We start from the raw sequence: 21,132 nt of genomic DNA, 5'->3' as shown, positions 1-21,132 counted from the left end.
AAAATACTGAAGGGAATAGACTTAGTAAAGACAGACTGTTCACCCTCGCCAAGGTAGGGAGAACGAGAGGGCACTCTCTAAAGTTGAAAGGGGATAGATTCCGTACAAATGTAAGGAAGTTCTTCTTCACCCAGAGAGTGGTAGAAAACTGGAACGCTCTTCCGGAGTCTGTCATAGGGGAAAATACCCTCCAGGGATTCAAGACAAAGTCAGACAAGTTTCTGATGAACAAGGACGTACGCTGATAGGGCTAGACTCAGGGCGCTGGTCTTTGACCAAAGGGCCGCCGCGTGAGTGGACTGCTGGGCATGATGGACCACTGGTCTGACCCAACAGTGGCAATTCTTATGTTCAGGTCACCTCAATATGTTCCATAAATTTAATGTAGCTTAAAGTTTTCTGGCTTGCATTTCTCTTCCCTTTCTTTCCTTTTGTTTTAATATGTTTGTAATATTAGTTTTTAATATGTCTTACAAGATTTAATTTGTGTCATCTGTTTTGTTGTCCCCTAAATTTTGTAATTTTACTGATTTGTACATCGCTTAGAATTTTGAATAAGCGATCAATCAAATTTATATTAAACTTGAAATATTAGGGTTGTCATTATGGTATGCATAAATCACGTGCTGACATAACTGTTATTAGAACAAGAGAACTGCCATTTCTTAGGTTAGCGGGCTGTGTCCATCCTCCTTCCAGTATATTGACTAACTTTGATCACAAACGAGCAGTCTGGGACTTATTCTGGTTTTGTGGAGTGCCCAGATGAGATCCTAAGAGAGCCAGGGCGAGAACTCAAGAGTGGCATTTTGGTTCAGATTTGTCTCAATGGGTTTTTGACTGGCAAATTCTGCTGTGTGTAGGCAGACGAAATGATAATGGAGATTAAGACGGCCTTTGAAGAAAGCTTGCCCAACCTGCACTGGATGGATGAGGACACCCGGAAAGCTGCGAAAGAGAAGGTGAGAAGTTTGTCTTGATAAGAGGAAAGGAGCATGAGGTAGCGGCAGCTACTGGGTAGAGCAGTGTCCCGCAAACTTTTTGGCACCAGGGCACACTAAACCTGTTGCTGCAGCCAAAAGGCACCCAGACATGTGCGGACATCGACGCGGAGGCCCTCCAGCCGGACCCTGAACCTGTCCCTTTGCTGGTGTGGGAGAGTCGGAGAGTCGGCTCCAGCTGACTCTATAGGACGTGTCTCTTACCGCCAGAGGCATGTCCTGTCAGCAGTCAGCCGGCACCTCTCCTCCTTGCCAGCGTCTATGCCGCTGGCATAGAGCAACAAATAGCTGATCTTCCAGATGTGGACATCTGCAGAGTGTGGGGAAGGAAGATCCTATAGAGCCGTGTTTTCCAAGTCTGTTCTGGAGTTACTCCCTTGCTAGTCAGGTTTTCAGGTTATACTTGATGAATATTCATGAGACTTGTGTGGAGTGGAGGCAGTGCAAGGAAATGTCTTATGCCTATTCATTGTGGATAGCTTGAAACTCAGACTAGATTGAGAACCCTGGTCTAGAAGCAGTCTGCCTATTACTAGACCTTTGGTATGAGACATTGGCAGCTGCACCCTTGTAATTCCAGTTTCCTGGCGCATCTTCAGGGACCTGATCCAATAGTGTGACTAACTTGGGACCCAGCAAAGAGGTGGCAGGACAAAGCCTTTGCTCTTGGGTTCATTTAACCGGCCGCTGCTTCTACCAAAGATGAGAGGTTGGAGGGTGGAGGAGGGTGAAGGAAGAGGGACATCAGGTCATTCCAATTTCTATTTGGCAGCCTAGAATTTGTCACAAAGGGATGTAGAGTTGGCTGGAACCTGCTCCACAAATGCTCAAGGGAAGGTGGTAGACAGCTTGGAACAGCTTCTGTTAATTTTGGAGGCTGTTTTCAGTGACTGAAGCATAGGGATCTTGTTTGGATGCTGGGGGAGATGGAGTGTCTCGGGGTTAAATTCTGCAGTGTACTTGCCAAACAAACTCCAGGCTGCTTCTGTAAAGTTTGACTTGTTTCACAAATGCTGTTCTGTGTACTTCCAGGCTGATGCTATCTATGATATGATTGGCTATCCCAAATTCATCATGGACCCCAAGGAACTGGACAAGGTGTTCAATGATGTAAGTTTCCTGGAGACCCTCTTGCTACAGTGAATGGCCTGAAGGTAAACTGGTACCCAGTGATAGGTACAGAGGAAAAGCAGTAGAAGCATGGCAGGAGGTGAGTAAGGGAAGGCATCTTTAATTCAGTGGGGCCTTCACACATGTGAAATGAAGGCAAACTATACGGAAAATGCATAAGAACACACAGGAGTAGCCTAGAGGTTAGAACTAAAGCCTCAGCACCCTGTGCTGCTCCTTGTGACCTTGGGAAAATCATTCAATCCCAGGCCATCGGTCCAGATAGGGAAAATTCTTGAGTACCTGATAGTAAACCATTTAGATAAGCTTGAGAGGCAGTATATAAATACCTTAAATAAATCAATTTACTGTGACTTGACTAGGTTATCTTCTGTTGTACGGGAGATTATGAAACTGGATTTTTTTTTTTTTTTTCTGCAGTATGAAGTTATTCCAGATCTGTACTTTGAAAACGTCATTCAGTTCTACAACTTTTCATCCAAAGTGATGGCAGAACAACTGCGGAAAGCACCCAACCGAGACCAGTAAGTTCTGTGGTTCTCTTAGATTCTTAGTTGTGTGTGTGTATATGGGGGGGGGGGGGGGGGCCTCTGGCTTCTATATTTCAGTCAGAATAAGGCAACAGAACAAAAGTGATTCATACAGGGAGAGAAACTAGAGATGAACAAATATATTGGTATTATCTGCAAAAGGGCAAACCTTTATATCCGTTCAGCAATGTCACTCACAAACATATTGAACAGGATCAGCCCCAGCACCGAACCCTAAGGGACTCCACTATTCACCTTTCCTCTGAGCAAATTCGAATCACCTCCACCCTCTGGCATCTGTCTGTCAACCAGTTTCTAATCAGGTCCTAACTTCAGCCTGTCAAGTTTGTTAACAACATAAGCTGTGCCTCTGCTGGGTCAGACCTGAGGTCCATCATGCCCAGCAGTCTGCTCACGTGGCGGCCCATCAGGTCCAGGACCTGTATACTAGCCCTCTATCTATATCCTTCTATCCCCTTTTCCTTCAGAAAATTGTCCAATCCCTTCTTGAACTCCAATACCGTACCCTGTCCTATCACTCCCTCTGGAAGCGAGTTCCAGGTGTCAAGTTTCAAGTTTATTAGGATTTTATATACCGCCTATCAAGGTTATCTAAGCGGTTTTTTACAATCAGGTACTCAAGTATTTTCTCTCTCTGTCCCGGTGGGCTCACAATCTATCTAACGTACCTGGGGCTATGGAGGATTAAGTGACCTGCCCAGGGTCACCCGTTGGGTGAAGAAGAACTTCCTAGCATTGGTTCTGAATCTGTCCCCTTTTAATTTTTTGGAATGCCCTCTAGTTGTTGTAATTTTCGAAAGTTTGAAGAATCTGTCCCTCTCCACTTTCTCTATGCCCTTCGTGATCTTATAAGTCTCTATCATATCCCCTCTGAGTCTCTGCTTCTCCAGCAAAAAAAGCCCCAGTCTCTCTAATCTTTCAGCGTATGAAAGGTTTTCCATACCTTTTATCAAACACGTCGCTCTCTTCTGAACCCTCTTGAGTATCGCCATATCCTTCTAGCATATGTCCTCGATCCAGTTCTCTGGTCACCCAATCAAAAAATTCAATCGGATTCGTTTGGCACGATTTACCTTTTAGTAAAACCATGTTGCCTTGGATCCTGTAACCCATTGGATTCTAGGAACTTCATTATCCTTTCAGCAACGCTTCCATTATTTTTCCAATAACCGAAGTGAGGCTTACCAGCCTGTAGTTTCCCGCTTCACCTCTGCGACCACTTTTGTGAATAGGGACCACATCTGCTCTTCTCCAATCCCATGGAACCTCTCTTGTCTCTAAAGATTTATTGAACAAATCTTTATGAGGACCTGCCAGAACCTCTCAGAACTCCCTCAATATCCTGGGATGGATCCTGTCCAGTCCCTTAGCATGGTCACCTTCAATTTTTCAAGTTGTTCATAAACACTTTCTCCTGTGAACAGCACGATATCTACTACATTCTTGTGTGTAACTCTGCCAGACAATCTCGGTTCTTCTTCAGGATTTTCTTTTGTGAATACAAGTATTTGTTTAGCATGTTTGCTTTTTCCTCTTCACTCTCCACATAGCGATACATATCTTTTAGTCTCGCAATTCTATTTTTCACTTCCGCCTTTCACTAATAGATCTGAAAAATGTTTGTCTCCTTTATTTACATTTCTAAGCATTTGTCCTTTTGGATTTGGTTCTTTCCTCTCCCGTATCCTTTCTCGTTCCATTCTCCTGCTGTCCTTTCATTGTGTTTGCCATTACTCATCACCACCTAGATTTGTCATCTCAAATGCTGGCCTTACTCTAATTTCCAGCTCCACCCCCAACCTATCTAGTTTCTGATGCTGTTGAGTAAAAAAGTGGTACAAGCGGCTGCTGCCACCACCTCCTCCCCCACCATCCCGATCTCCTAAGACATTCAAGAGACGCAGTGCTTGGGTATTGTATTAGCCTCTTACACATGAGCCGTAAGATGGTTCAACATCACAGGTTGCTCCTTGAGCATTGGTCTTTAGATTTGGGGAGAAGCTAGAGAGGGGTAATGTAAAATTTTTAAATTATTTTTTTGAATCTTGATTTACTGCTCAGGCTGGCACAGTGGTGTACATAATTGAAATGAATTAAAAGGCAGAATTAAACTCTTTCCTGAATAGTTTGTCTGCTCCACAGCCTGATGTAATGCAACATTACACACAGGACAGATGGATGAATTTAAGCCACAACCTTGGACTTCATCTTATGGTGCCTTTTCTGTACAGTAAACTTCTCTTCCTTCCTGCCAGTCTGATCGAGACATTTCTCTTGTTTGTACTTGGGGCTTTGGGGTCACAGCTCCCCCAAATGTACAACAGAACACATGCTGTATAGACTATTAGGAAGAAATTGGGTTGAGCATCCATGCTCTCAGAGGGGGTGTAAATATGCAGATTACTTACCTGTTAACTTGCTTTTGAGTTGAGTTAGTGTCTACTGGGCTTGGTTGGTCCCTGTGACGTACTGATTTGTTGCCCTATTTTGTCTTGTTTCTGCAGGTGGAGCATGACCCCTCCTACTATCAATGCCTATTACTCCCCTACCAAGAATGAGATCGTGTTCCCGGCCGGAATTCTTCAAGCTCCATTCTATACCAGCACATCACCCAAGTAAGATTCTGGGGATACTCTTCTGCTGTGCCCACCACGTCTCAGGTAGCAACTGAAAATATTAACTGTAGAATTTTAGAGGTAGCCTTTCAAAGCAATGCCAATGGCTTCTGGTCGTTCATTTAGCCTGTCCGGGGCTAACTGGACTTATTCAGTGATGCAACAAGACAGTGCTGTCCACTTGGTGCCTGGGTGATCTGGTATGGGGTTGGCACTTAGTTAGCTGCTTAAGTGATAAAAATTAGCAGTTAACTAAGGTAACCGCATAAGTTGGTTCTATCTTTAAGCTGTTCACCATAGCCACTTAAAGGCTGAATATCACACTTAATGAGCTATATATTCGCTGACTACATATACCTGGTCATTTGGCGCCAGAGCCCGGACCCGACCTGACACTGAATTTTGAGGCCAAATGCTGAGCGCAGCCAACCAAATATCTCCCTCTCAGTTTGCTAAATTTGATCTAGTACTTATTGATTGCAAGCGATCATGGAGGTGAGCCCTCAACCGAAACCTGCTATACAGTGGCGTAGTGAGGGTGAGAGGTGCCCAGGGTGGAGGAGCTGCTCCCCCTTCCCTTCCCCCGTGAGTAACAACTTCATAACTTCAACGAGCTGCTCACGACCCTGGCAGCTCTCCCTCTGACATCACTTCCAATGTGCGGCATCCGGAAGTGACACCAGCAAGAGAGCTGACACGGTCGCGAGGAAGACGTTGAAGTTGTTGCTCACGGCGGTGAACAACTAGAGGAATGGGGGAAGCGAAGGGGGACATGTTTGTAGTGAAAGGAGGAGGGGTACCAGGTCCCCCCTTGCTACGCCACTGCTGTTATACATGCAGACCTGCAGTGTAACCAAATGTCTTCAGTGCCAAGATTCAACCAAACTTGATTTTTGGGTTTATCATCTGACTAAGGCATTAAGCCACAAAACACAAGCATGGAGTAATTTTAAATAAATGTTAACATCTCCAAGATTTGGACTACAGGACCCTGGTAATCCACTGTACTCGTACATCTGCTCTGCTGTGCATTACTGTATTGTAAATATGGACGTGAACTGCATGAGTAGGGAGAAGTGTTTCATGGGCTGGGACGTACGAAGGCTACTACTACCATTTTATAATTTCTGTAGCACTAAAAGGTGTACGCAGTGCTGTACATTTTGCATTTAACATGTAATAGTCCCTGCTCAGAATTGCTTACAATCTAATTTAGAGAGACAAACAAGACATAAAGGGGTGTGGAGTTGGTCACATAGAATGGTAAGATGGAGATGGGTATGTGTGAGGCAGAGGTACATTGCTATGGACTGAAGAAGAGATGGGAGGGAGGAGTAGATGGGGGATGGGGGTCAACGGCTGCCTGTTGGAACCAAATTTATATGGGAGAAAAACTAAGGACAAGAGGTTTTGAAATGGGTTGGATCAGAACAGGAGTTCTAGAGTTAAAATAAATAAAAATGGTTCCACGGATCTCCTATGGGAGAGAAAGTTCAGAAGTTGTAGCAGAGAAACACTGATGCAGATTAATTGTATAATGGGGCACCTGGCTTTCTTTCGACTACTCGTGCAAGTGGTTGCAACTCGGTGTCGTACTCTGGTTCTAGATACTCAAATGCCTTTCTAATGAACTCACTGCCTTCTCCTACACATGGGTGCTCCCTAAAGAATAAGGACATGGGCTGCGGAATTAAACATTCAGTCAACTTCTTTACCAAGCTACTTTCTGGAGAACTGGATGCTATTGACCTTGCTGTGTTTTCTCCACAGGGCCCTGAATTTTGGCGGAATTGGTGTTGTGATGGGACATGAGTTGACGCATGCCTTTGATGATCAAGGTACAGCCTCCCAAGATTAGGTCTTTCTCAATAGTCACAGCCTCTTGTACCGTCCCGCCACAGCTAGAACAAATTCATGATGTCTTGTCAACTCGTGCAGAAGCAGGACTGAAGTTGGAAAGCTCTGAGAAATCCCTTGGTGACCATGGAAAACCTGCCTGACCAAGTTCAAGAACCCTTAGCCCTTTCTCACTTAGTAACTTTCATCCTTTATAGCGTTTATTGCTTTGCCGCTTCTCTGTGCTCCAGACTCTCACAGGCCACCTTGTGCTGGATGAGACCTGGAAGGGAAGTATCCACTGAGATGCCCAAAGTTTCTGTGATGGTCATGGTCACCACCTTATAGCGTGTTGGCCTCCATCCTATATGGTTTGAGTATGTTGGTTCTGTGATTCATTTATTGAGAGGACCTGGTGACTGTAACCAAGGCCTCTTAGCCCAGTACCAGGGCTCTTGGACATGATGGAGTCCAGGGCAGATACTATAGAGGGGGCCCCACAGCTTACTTGTAGACTCTCATTGAACTTCAGGAAGGTTTGGGACCCCCTTTGACATGGGGGCCTTGAACAATTTATTTAAAAATTTATATACCACCTATACTCTATGCAGTTTCCATAAAATAAAACATACATAATTTGAAATTAATGACTTAAAAATTTACAAACTTCCATTCACTCCTAATTAAAAATAACAAACTTCACTCACTTCCTACAAACAGTCTATTCACAGCATAAAAAGATCCTCCGAGCTGTCTATTCATAGCATAAATGGTCAAAAACTGACTACTTGTAGCCTGCAAAGACCAATACAGAAAATACTTATTTCATTAAGATCAACCTTATCCTAAGCTGCATTGTTTCTACACGTAGGCATCCACAAACTACTTGGTTTTTAACTGTTTCTTAAAATTAAGGCGGTCCATGCATAATCGAAGGTATCCCAACAGCTTATTCCAGAGAGACACCCCAGCAATTTAAACCATTTTCGTGGCTACATATCTCACACATTATCTTTTTTTTTGCTTATAATCTCATTCCACCTTCAGATCCCAAGGCTCTGTTTGGTCTATAGACATCCCAGAGAAATCAAAACCAGTAAGGGGCCGATTGATCCAGAATCTGGTGTACCAAAGATAACGCCATCTGCCCACCCCTAACACTGGCCTTGCCCAGCACTGTGTTTGAGAACCAGGGCAAGTCAATTCTTTTCCCCTTCCTTCCAAAAGCTGATACTTTGGCTTAATCAGAATGTAACTTCAGCAAAGTTCTGTTTGTTGACTGCAGGTCGGGAGTACGATAAGAATGGGAACCTGCGGTCTTGGTGGAAGAATTCGTCTATTGAGGCTTTCAATAATCAAACGGCATGCATCACAGAGCAGTACAATAATTACTCTATCAATGGCGAGCCTGTGAATGGCAAGCAGACACTTGGGGAGAACATTGCTGACAATGGAGGGCTGAAAGCAGCCTATCAGGTGAGTCTTGTATGGGTAGGGCACATGCTTCCGTTAGGATGAAGAGGTTGGTGGCATCACTTAAGATGCAGATGAGCAGCAAACTATCGGCAGCATCTTTGCAACATTGATTTTGTATGTCTCGTTTCCAAGTTTTATTTAAAATTTGATATACCTTGTAAAAAGTTGTCTAAGCGGTGTACAAAGTCATGAGCAGATAAAATCAAGAGGGAACATAATTGGACAACAACGGACTTAAATGACATATTGAAACAAGGGGGATAGGGAGAGAAATACAATTTGCGATAGAGAGAGACTAAGGGCAATACAGTAGGAGGGGGAGATGCTCTTCCTTCTTTCTAAAGTCTGGAGATTACTTATAAGCGTCCTTAAATAGGAAGCTCTTATGGCTCCTGGGATATAAGTTAATATTTGAAGGAGTTGCTGTAATAAAGAAGTTCATTTGCGCTGGCTTTAACAAAGCCACCATAGAAACCTCTACCGCAGCTTTGTAAAAGGTGCCCTTAATGTCCTTGGGAGGCGCTAGGACAGGAAGCGGCCCTGCTTGATACCCAATGGCTTCTGATTTTCTTCTACGTAATTTTAGGGGCCAGTCTATCCCTACTCTTAAGTACCTGTACAGACTGGTATACCCGCCACAGGTGTCAGTCTGTCCTTGAGGGCTGCAATCCATTTGGGTTTTCAGGATTTCCCCAATGAATATGCATGAGATGTATAACTGGAGGTGGAGAGTAAAACTGTGACTGAGTTCAAAGAAGCGTGGGATGAACACAGAAGATTTAGAATCAGAAAATAATATTAAATATTGAACTAAGGCCAGTTACTGGGCAGACTTGTACGGTCTGTGTCTGTGTCTGGCCGTTTGGTGGAGGATGGGCAGGGGAGGGTTTCAATGGCTGGGAGGGTGTAGATGGGCTGGAGTAAGTCTTAACAGAGATTTCGGCAGGTGGAACCCAAGCATAGTACCGGGTAAAGCTTTGGATTCTCGCCCAGAAATAGCTAAGAAGAAAAAATAAATAAATAAATAAATTTAAATTGAATCAGGTTGGGCAGACTGGATGGACCATTCGGGTCTTTATCTGCCGTCATCTACTATGTTACTATGAGATCTATTAGCATACAATGAAAGCAGTGCATGCAAATAGATCGCATCCATATTCATTGGGAAAATCCTGAAAACCCGATTGGATTGCAGTCGAGGACCTACTTTGACACAGCCTAACCTGAATAAACTAACAAACCTTAAATTTATAGACTGGGTCATCTTAAAAAAAAAAATGAAGCTCGACTTGGTTAACAATCATAAGGTGAAACAGAAATAAATTTTTAAAAACCCAGAAAAAATTAAATAAACCTAAATATACAAGTAAAAAACAGAGCAAATTGCTAAATACTTACAAAATAAAAAGGTTTCCAAAATAATTGAAGGAAGTTCAGGTCTCTTATCATAGATGGGATTGAATTCCAAACCTCTTAATTTAAACATGTAAGAATTCATCAGTTTTCCTTTAGATTTAATTCCCTTAAAAGAAAGGAAAGAGAGTTTTAATCTTTGTGTATTTTGTGAGAGACGAGATCTTTGAGCATTCCAGATTAATGGAACCAAAGGAGTGAAAATACCAAGCAAGAAGGTTTTTTTTTGTTTTGTTTTTTTCCAATTCTTTATTCATTTTCAAATCTTTTAACAAGTATACAATAATTAATCAAATATTCATACAAATCACTTGTAAAACTTATTCAATAATTTCTAAATTATCCCCTTCCCCCCTCCCACCCATTCCAATACTAATAATGATTCTAATAAATCATACAAATTATACCACCCCAATCCCACATAATATTATTCTCTATATAAAAAGGTGTCTAATCGTGCGAATATACAATCAATGGCCCCCCAATCTTTTTAAAATTAGTATAATTTCCTTTCTGCAAAGCAATAATTCTTTCCATTTTATATAAATAACATATAGAATTCCTTAAGTCTTGTATAATCTTTCCAATTCCTGGTAATATGCTGAATGGCAACTCCTGTCATTATCAATAGAGGTTTATTGTTATTTGCTGAAATTTGGCTCTTTGTCCTCATCGATGTTCCAAATAAAATTGTATCATAGGATAGGGCAACAGGATTCTCTAAGAAAGAATTAATTTGAGACCAAACTGACTTCCAAAAGGCATTAATACAAGGACAAAAAAAAATTAAATGATCAAAAGTCCCTGCTTCTAGATTACAGTGCCAACATTTATTAGACTTAGAGCTATCTAACTTCTGTAAACGAACTGGGGTCCAAAAAGCCCTATGTAACAGAAAGAACCAAGTTTGTCTCATAGATGCCGACACTGTACATCTAATTCTCCAAGACCAAATTCGTGGCCATTGAGATGCAGAAATTTGGTGCTTAATCTCAATGCTCCAAATGTCTCTAAGACCAGTTTTTTTGTTTTTTTATTTAAATAAAACCATATATCAATTTATACCACTGAGCGGCTTGGTGTCCCAAGAAATCTGCCTGAAAACATAGGAATTCCAAACTATACTGATTATTAAGATCTTTCCATTCAGGGAACCCCTCCTGAATAGCCTGCTTCAGCTGCAACCACTTAAAACTTTGTGATTTATTAAAACCATATTTATGTTGCAACTGTGAAAAACTAAGCAGCGTACCGTTTGAAATAACATCATTTAAAGTTCGTATTCCTGCGATGATCCAATGCTTCCAGCCAATTTTAAATCCGCCAATTTTAATCTTGGAGTTTAGCCAAATGGATTGATTTAATGATTTAGAAATTGGAATAGGTGATAAATTATTAACATATTGTAAAGTCTTCCAATCAAAATTCTATTTCCTTTATATCTATTAGGCATTTTTATACTCAGAAGATGAACCAGATGCAAAGGAAACGGGAGTCTCCACTCTAAATACAACCAATCTGGGACATTTTCCATGAACTCTGGGAGGACCCAATACATACCCTGTCTTAAAATATAGGCTTGATGGTACCTATACAAATTTGGAAAATTTACCCCCCCTTCCACAATTGTTTTTTGTAAAGATACTAAAGCAATTTTAGGTCTTTTACCCAACCAAACAAATTTTGTAAGAATACTATTTAACTTTTTATAAAAGGACCCCTGAAAAAAAAATGGTATCGTACTCATTTGATAACAAACCACAGGCAATATCATCATTTTAATAGTTTGAACTCTCCCCCACCAAGATAAATGTAAAGGATTCCACTGTTCACACATTTCTGTTATTTTCTTTAATAAAAATTTTTCATTCTCCTTTATTGTGTCCTCAAAAGTATTTCTAATAGTGATGCCTAAATATTTTAATCCATCTTCTTTCCAAACAAATGTAAATGAATCAAATAATCCTTTGGTACAATGGACATTGAGTGGAAGGACTTCAGACTTACTCTAATTAATCTTATATCCTGAAAACTTTCCAAATTTCTCTATCAATTCAAGCAAGCATAGAATAGTAGTCTCTGGTTTCCTCAAATAAAGCAGTATGTCATCCGTATAAGCAGAGAGTTTATATTCCCAATTTGAATATGGAATACCTTGTATCCCCTTTGCCTGTTTAATAGCTATCAACAAGGGTTCCAAAACAACATCAAAAAGCAAAGGAGATAGAGGACAACCCTGCCTAACCCCCCTTTGCAAGCTAAATCTATCTGATAAATTATTATTAATATATAATCTTGCACCAGGAGAGCTATACAGTGTCTGAATCATTTGAATAAAACCAGATCCTATACCAAACCATTCTAATGCCTGATACATAAAAGTCCATTCAACTCTATCAAAGGCTTTTTCTGCATCCAAAGAAATTAAGAATACCGGATCATTAATGTTCTTTGTTAAATTTAAAGTATGAAAAGCCAATCTAGTATTATTAGAAGAATGTCTTCTTGCAACAAATCCTGTTTGGTGAGTATCAATAATAAAAGGGAGAGCTTTAGCCAATCTCAAAGCCAATACTTTAGCTAAAAGTTTTCCATCTACATTTATTAATGAAATAGGCCTATAGTTTGATACCAAAGTAGGATCTTTGTTTGATTTTGGTAAGACAATAATTAATGAATCTGCCATAGTACCTGAAATACAACTTTTAGTCAGTTGGTACTGATACAAATTTAACAAATAAGGTAATAAAGTAATTTGAAATGATTTATAGAACTCTACCATAAAACCATCACCACCTGGAGCGGATCCAACTCTAAGAGACTTCAATGCTGTTTATAACTCTTTTAGAGATATAGGTTCTTCTAAACTTCCTTTTATATGTTCAGGAATTTGTGGTCCATTAATTAAATTCAAAAACTCTAATCCATCCTTTTCTCTATCTCCAAAAGGCTCAGAAGAATTATAAAAAATAAAAATTTGTTTTAAAATCTGTTCAATTTTATTATGTGACTGTCCTTTCTTATCTTTTATTATAATAATTTTTGTTTTCCTTTTCCTCGCTTTAAGATAATTTGCCAGTAATCTTCCCGCCTTATTTGAATTACCATAATACTGAGTTTGTTGAGAAAACAAATCATTCCTTACAAATTTAGAAGATATCTCATTATATTTAGCTTTTACTTTTAATAATAATTGCAAGGTATTCCATTCCCATCTATTAATTAACTTATTTTCCAGTATTTTAATTTCCTTCTCCAAATCAGAAAATTGTTTCTTAAATTGTTTTCTAATATAAGCCGAATATGAAATAATATTACCTCTCATGGTTGCTTTGAACGCATCCCATAACACTTCTATATTAATATCATCAGTGGCATTAATTTGGAAAAATTAAATCATTTTAAATTTAAAATCTTCAATAAAATTTGAATCTGCAACCAAAGAATTATCAAATCTCCAAACAGGCTTAGAACAATCCTTTTCCTCATATTTTAACTCAATCCATACATCACCATGATCAGATAAGAGAATAGGATCTATGATGGCTTTTATTACATTCTGTGCTAATTTATTAGAAACAAAAATATAATCAATTCTTGAAAAATAATTATGAACCTGTGAACAAAAAGAAAATTCCCGATCATTAAAATGAAGAATACATATATCTATTAAATCACAAGATTGCACCAAATTATCTAACCCTAATGATTTCATAACTTTACTTGGATTTTTATCCATAATTGGATCCATTACAGCATTAAAATCTTCAGCCACCACTAAATTAGAAGTAGCCAGTGGGAGTAATAATTGTTGTAGGTTCTTAAAAAATTCCATTTGATTCGTATTTGGAGCATAGATATTAACCAAATCCAGGGTAGTATTTCCCATGCTCATTTTAACATGTATCTATCTTCCTAAGGGGTCCAAAGCTATAATTTGAAAATCAGTTGTACATTTCCTATTAATTAAAATGGCAACCCCAGCTTTTTTCCCATTTGCTGGAGAAAAAAAAACTGTTGAAACCCAACCCCCTTCCAGTTTTTTAGATTCTATTACTGACAGATGCGTCTCTTGAATAAAATATACATCCGCCTGTTGCTTTTTAAGGAAATTTAACATTTTCTTCTTTTTAATTTGGTGATTCAGGCCATTGACGTTTAAAGAAAAAAACTTAAGTCTCCATCTAGAATCTCCTGATCAAGCAAGAGTTTAAAAACAATACAAACACATTTAAATTGAATCCTGAAACAGATAAGCAGCCAGTGTAGTCTTTCCCCAAAATCAGTTTGGCTGTGGTTTTTTTTTTTATCAATTGCAATCTTTGCAAGTTGCCTTTAGTCAATCCTAGGTAAATAGCGTTGCAGTAATCCAACCGCACTAGTATAACCAACTGTCCCCAAATTGTAAAAATGCCTCTTTTGTGAAAATCTCTAGGCTGACAAGCATGACTTCTTCCAGTGGCATAGTAAGAGGGGGAGGGGAGTCCACCCCAGGTGCCGTCACAGTGAGGGCACAGGCCCCCATTTGCCTCTCCACCTCGCCCCCAGCTGCTTCCCTTGCCCCCATACCTCTGTAACATTCCTGGCACAAGTAGCAACTCCAACCTGCGTCGGCTCTTCCTCTGATATCACTTCCTGGACCCACGCCTAGGAAGTGTTGCGAAGAGCCAACGCTGGCGCCACAGCAGCTAGGGAGTTGCTGCTTGCATTGGCAATGTTTTGAGGTATGGGGGAAGGGAATGGAAGCAGCGCATGGGGAAGGGGTGCCACCTCCCCCTCGCTACGACACTGCTGCTTTCCTTATTAATTGGCTGTTGCAGCTTGAATTTCTGAAACGTTTGGTATGCGTGAGCCATGAGCTAGCTTTTCTCTCCTATTGGCAGGCCTACAAAAACTGGGTGAAGAAAAACGGGGAAGAGGAGATGCTACCGACCCTGGATCTCTCCAATCATCAGCTCTTTTTTGTGGGATTTGCCCAGGTAAAAACTCTTAGACAGATTGAAATCCATCCTTAAAGCCTTTTGATTCAAAGATGCATAAGAAGTTATTTTTAAATGTTTCGTCAGTCTAAATAAAAAAAAAAGACCTATTTTTAACCTGCCCCGCCTTCCCTTTTATAATGTATTTCCTCCTTGTTCCTTCGGTATTTTGTGCATCCTGTCCTTTCCTAACCTTTTTTCTATATTGCATCCTCACCCTGATTTGAATTCCCCGCTTGTTAATTTTGATAATTGTAAATTGTTCAGACATTTGATGTGTGGTATATCGAGACTAAAATAAACTTGAAACTTGTCGTCGTGTAGACTAGTTTTTGACTGTTGCGTCTAACCCAGGGGTCTCAAAGTCCCTCCTTGAGAGCCACAATCCAGTCAGGTTTTCAGGACTTCCCCAATGAATATGCATGAGATCTATGTGCATGCACTGCTTTCAATGCATATTCATTGGGGAAATCCTGAAAACCTGACTGGATTGCGGCCCTCAAGGAGGACTTTGAGATCCCTGGTCTAACCCATTATGAAAAATGCTCTAGAACAGGGCTGTGGGTAACCTGTGACCCACCACTGAATTCTAAGTGGCTCAAAAGGCCAAGGGAAGTGTGTGTGTGTGGGGGGGAAGGGGGTACGACACTGCACCCGTCCTCCTCTCCACCCACCTCTCCCTGCCGTGCACATTCGCCCCTTCCCTTGTACCTCTTTAATTTTACTGGCCAGAGCAGCATTACGAACTTGCCACCTGCATTGGTGTTGGCTCTGACATCACTTCTGGGTCCCGCCCCTAGGAAGTGACATCAGAGGGAGAGCCGACATGACGCGGCAGCATGTTCGTGATGCTGCGCTGGCTGTGAAAATGAAAGAGGTACAGGAAAAGGGAAGGATGCATGCAGCAGGTGGGGTGGGGGACACTACTGCCCTGGCCGCCACTCATCCTTACTATTCCACTGGGCACAAGCTCCATTACTGTTGGAATCGAAGGGTACAACAGTAGGATAAGACTTGTTTGACATTGTTAGCAACTGTTTGTTAATACAGAAGTATAATGGGGGGAAACTATTCTGGTAATTCATTCAGTCATCAAGTTTCAAGTTTCTTTATTTTTGATATACGTCTTTAAAAATACATATCTAGATGATGTACATTATAAAAAATTATAGGAAGCAATTAAAATAAGCAAATACACAGTAATTTATCAAATATAAAAAAATACTGGACAAGTTCAGATTAACATACATGAAACGGAAGGAAAGTAGGGGAGGGAGAGGTTGTTTAAAATACATCGAAGTAAAATTAATAAAAAAGACGATAAATAAGTGGTAAAAACATTAGGAAGGGAATTGGTTCAGAAGAAGTATTAGATGTTTCAAAGCTGCATATAAATCAGGGAGTTAAAAAGGCGGAAGCTGATGCTAAAGAGTAAAAGCATTGAGTTTTGGCAGTGAACTATGAGGTGCATTTGTTAACTTTCTGTGTTCAGCCCTCTGTGTATAAAGGTTGCCCACCCTGCTCTAGGTGGTCGTACAACCCACTTCACTTTTATTGATGTGTCCTTGTGTTTGCAGGTATGGTGTTCGGTTCGTACCCCTGAGAGCTCCCATGAAGGACTTATTACAGATCCACACAGTCCCTCCCGCTATCGTGTCATTGGCACAGTCTCCAACTCCCGGGAGTTTTCAGAGCATTTCAAGTGTCCTCTCGGTTCCCCCATGAACCCTGAACATAAGTGTGAAGTTTGGTGAGAGGAGAAGACTGAATGATCACGGACCCTTTTGCAACCTCACTGGAAAAAAGGACCCATCCAAAGGTTCCAGAACATTCCACAGAGAAACTTATGCCTTTGGCAACCCTGAGGAGCAAATTGCTGCTTTGTTTCAATTGTGTAACTTTTTTTATACTGTTTATACCAGTTGTACATATTTGTGCACATGTGGGAAATCGGAGAGATCATCAGAATCGACACGACTGGGATTTTGGGGAAGGATTTTTTTTTTGTTTGTTTTTTTTAACCTGGGCCTCTAGAGTGATCATGCCTCAGGTCCCATCTGGAATGAAGTTTGGTGCCTTAAGCAACTCTTTCTGCCATCAAACCAGCACTGCTACGATGCTTCTAGATACTTTGTGGTGATACTAGAAACTAGAGTGTGTTACATGCCATTAAAAGGAGGAAGTAAAATTTTACTGAATGTATGTCTGTAATTTTGGGTCTTCTATGCAATTTGACCACTAAATCAATCCCCACTAAGCCTAATGGGATGTGGTTGGGCTAGTTCATGCCTATGTTTTCAGGTATGTCAAAGCAGTTCAATTAAATCTGGCTATTAGGGGCGCATTGGAGTAGATACTGCTGAGTTGTGAGGACTGGCTGCCCTTGAAGGGGACAATGTCACACAATGCTTGCTAGAAATTTAGCAAATGGGAATGCTGGGGAAAAGCATCTTGCATTAGCTTCTGACAGAAGGTTCAGCACTCCCTGCACTGCCCTCTGCATTTAGCAAAGGCCTGGAACCCAAGAGGGTCTTAAAACGCAAGGTGAGAGGAGTCGCCAAGGAGGGAACACAAGTGGCTGGTGCTTAATGGGGTCAAATCTTGCATTAGACCAGAACTAACCTGCTGTCTGCTCTACCAGCATTCAGTTTATGAGTGAGCTTAAGCTCATAGCACAATTAACAGCAGAAATGAATATTTTTTACAAGAAACCTAAAGGCCTGGGATAAGGGTGCCACAGTGTAGGAACAAGGTATTTTGTCTTGTAATTGTTCCTTGTTCTAGAATAAATACCCCCTTTACAAAGCCGTGCTAGCGTTTTTAGTGATGGCTGCTGCGGTAACAGCCTGGACACTCGTAGAATTCCTATGGTCATCCGAGCTCTCATCGCCGAAGAAAAGTCCATAGTCTGCTATTGAGACAGACATGGGAAAAACCACTGCTTGCCCTGAATCAGTAGCATGGAATGTTACTACTCTTTGGGTTTTTAGAGATTCATCCAAAGTGGTTACAATACTTTGAATAGTAATTGGGTACTCTTAAGTATTTTCCTTATCTGTCCCTGCAGGCTCTCAATCTAACTGTGGTACTTGGAGCAATAGAAGGATTAAGTGACTTGCCCAGAGGCACAAGGAGTAGGCTGGGATTGAACTCGCAATCTCAGGGTGTTGAGGCAGCTCTAAACATTGAGCTACTCACTACTACAGTAACCTTGCAAGACTGATTTGAGTTTGGTGTATATTCGAGTCGACCTTTTTCCCTCCTTTTTGAGAGGAAAAGGGTTACCTCGGTTTATATTTAGACAGATTGATATTTGTGTATTTGGTAAGTCATATATATGGTCCATCCATATCACCTGCTCTCTCCCCCTAAGAGATACCATAGGTCTGTCCCATGCTTTTTTGAATTCAGTCCTCATCTTCACCTCCCTGGGGAGGTCGTTCCATTAATAAGAGCCCAGGCTCTGCATACCATGTTTGCCTTTTCATAGATTCTCTGGTTGCTGGGTGGGGGAGGGTCTCTCGGAGATCCCTGAAAGATAGCCTGGCATTTGAGTACTGACTTTTCTATTTTGCTAGAAAAAAGAAAGGCCTAAATCCGAGGTCAATCACAGGCCAGAGACTGAAGTGAATCTCGCATGCTGGGGCGAGTGAAAGCAGAAGTTTTCTTTGGTTTATACTGAAAAGCAAGTGACTTTTTTATGGCGGTTAAGATTAGGGTCTTTTTACTAAATTGCAATAAAAACTAGTAGCCTTAGTGTGCCCCCGTGTGGATTTTTCCTTTCTGCTAAAGCTGGAAAATAGCTGATTTTCCAAATTAATGGCCATGTGCTAATCTTGCTATTACCAAAAATTAGTGCATGGGCACTTACTGCCACTGATTTTCTAGGCTTTAAGGGCTCATGTCCTAATCTCGTGCAATAATGTGACTGCACTGATTCACACCATCATGCACCCTCTGCCGCCATACACAACCCTTTCTGAGGAAAATAAAGAAAAAATCTTTAGTGTGTGGTTGTGTGTGCACAGTGGCATAAGGGGGAGACAGGAGTGCATGCCGCCCCAGGTACCATCTTTGCGGGTTCACTGGTACATCTCCCCCTCCTGCACATCTTCCACTGGCTCAGCTCCCTCCTGACATCATGTCTTGGTCCCGTGGTCCAAAGGGAAGCGAGGCTGCTGCAAACAGCAGGTGGGAGATGCTGTGCTTGCTGGTGACCATTTCAAGAGAAGGGGCGCAAAGCGCGGTGACGCCGGGCCCAACCCGCCGTAGCTATGGCACTGCGTGGGCACAGCATGTTCTACAACCGGGCCTTTTAAGCTGTCGTAGGCGCCCACTGGCACGTACCAAAACTTAGTAAAAGGTGCTTTGTGTTGCTGTTTTTTCTACTTGACTGAGCAGCTGACTTGCTTTGCCAGAAAAGTGCTGGCAAAACTGCGAGAAAGCGGTTTAATTTCTTCACTCTGTGGCCTTTGACCTTCTGCTGAACCTCCCCCCTACTGACTTTTTTTTTTTTTTTTTTTTAATGGCCGTGTCATGGACTTTGACCTCCAGTAGGATCAGGAGTCGGAGCCCCACCCTGCAGCAATAATTAAAATCCCAGTTCAATGTCTCTTGCCGTGTGTGTGTGGGGTGTTGGTGAATCCTGTCCTGAAAATAGTTTTTTCTTCTCTAGCATGGGCACCCCATCTAACACACTCATGGCAACTGGCTGAGTTGGGCCTAGTCATTTGTACTTGGAAGGGTTTCTCCTCTGGGCCACTCCAAATGCCTTTCTGTGTGACCCTGGCCAGCTGTATCTCATCAGAGGGGGTCCCCCCTGGGTCGATATGCTCGGAATGTGCAAATGATTCCCGCATGTGCCCTGAACTCTGCCCTCTCCCATCTGCTCCCTTCCCTGAGCTGTGCTGGCTATGTGCGATTTCCTCGAAGCACATCAGCTCCTCAGGAGGGAAACTCTTGTTTCAGAGGTGGAGTAGACATAACCGCTGCAGAAGGCATTCTGTTATCGATCGTTTACTCATACGGGGAAAGGGGAAATTTTTTTTTTCACAATGCAGTTTTCCTAAGCTGGCAGTATGTTCCTCACAATAATGTTTTCTACTTCATCTACAATGTTTTACTTAGATTTTGGGTCTGCTTAATATGAAGTGGTTTTAACAGATGTAAGTCCACCCTCTACAAGCTAAACATCTGTATCTGATTTAATGGGTCTTGGTGTGGTGCAAATGGGGGAGGGGAACAAAGCTGTGGTTTGTCTTAGGAAATACACTGTGTCTTGGTACAGGTGGTGTGTTAAACTCCTCTTGCAAGTTTGTACTGAAAAAAATCCTATAAAATGGTCATGGAGGTGCAAACTTCCCTGTGCTGCCCTAAAGCCACACAGCTCAATGCGTTGCACACCTGGCCTGCAATGTATTGTAACACAGTGGGCATAAGGGAAAGATGGTGCCATCCCTTTCCCCTGGTGATGAGGGATCTCAGCTACTTCTTAAATCCTTCTGTTCTTCAGTGGCAGAGGCAGTGGCGTACCTAGCATATGTGACACCCGGGGCCCATCATTTTTTGGCACCCCTCCCCCCATCTGCACAAAAAACATGACTTTTAGTAACACTCCACACGTCACTCATGAGTACCTAGGAAAAGGCAGCATCTTACTTATGCAGTGAGCAGTACAACATCAATACATCCGTTGTAAAACTAAACAACTAGTACAGATCAATCCTACACCGTCAATCCTAACAGAAAACCATGTCTTTCGAACACACAGAAAACACCTTCGCTTAGTATGGAATATGTCATCACAAACTAACCCCTCCCCCTTTTACAAAACTGTAGTGTGGATTTTAGCCACGGTGGTAACAGCTCTGACGCTCATAGAATTCTGGGCATCCGAGCTGCTACCACCACGGCTGGCACTAAAAAACGCTCCAGTTTTGTAAAAGGGGGGATAAAATAGAAATACATAGACAAAGATTAAATTGAACCAGCAAGAAGCTGGACTCTGCATAAAATGCAACACCACAGAAACAGTGACACATGTCTCCTAAAGCAATAAATAAATATAAATTTTTTTTCTACCTTTGTCTTCTCTGGTTTCTGCTTTCCTCATCTTCTTGTTACTCTCTTC

General features: G+C 41.6%; 1 protein-coding gene across 3 annotated transcripts in view; it reads left to right on the top strand.

Annotated features, from left to right (window-relative positions):
* ECE1 (endothelin converting enzyme 1) overlaps positions 1 to 17,195 on the top strand; it is a 65,473-nt gene extending 48,278 nt beyond the window's left edge. For 2 of the 3 annotated variants that reach the window (XM_033921508.1, XM_033921509.1), the window contains 8 exons: positions 864 to 962; positions 2,034 to 2,111; positions 2,553 to 2,656; positions 5,188 to 5,298; positions 7,069 to 7,136; positions 8,420 to 8,610; positions 14,907 to 15,002; positions 16,580 to 16,756. In XM_033921508.1, coding sequence (XP_033777399.1) covers positions 864 to 962; positions 2,034 to 2,111; positions 2,553 to 2,656; positions 5,188 to 5,298; positions 7,069 to 7,136; positions 8,420 to 8,610; positions 14,907 to 15,002; positions 16,580 to 16,756 — 924 coding nt within the window. Of the gene's footprint in view, positions 1 to 863; positions 963 to 2,033; positions 2,112 to 2,552; positions 2,657 to 5,187; positions 5,299 to 7,068; positions 7,137 to 8,419; positions 8,611 to 14,906; positions 15,003 to 16,579 lie in introns of all 3 variants that reach the window. The other variant, XM_033921507.1, reaches the window with a different exon arrangement.
* Positions 17,196 to 21,132: the final 3,937 nt, after the last annotated feature.

The sequence above is a fragment of the Geotrypetes seraphini genome, chromosome 15 (assembly GCF_902459505.1).
Source record: "Geotrypetes seraphini chromosome 15, aGeoSer1.1, whole genome shotgun sequence".
Taxonomy (NCBI): domain Eukaryota; kingdom Metazoa; phylum Chordata; class Amphibia; order Gymnophiona; family Dermophiidae; genus Geotrypetes; species Geotrypetes seraphini.
This window is presented reverse-complemented; position numbering and strand designations above follow the sequence as displayed.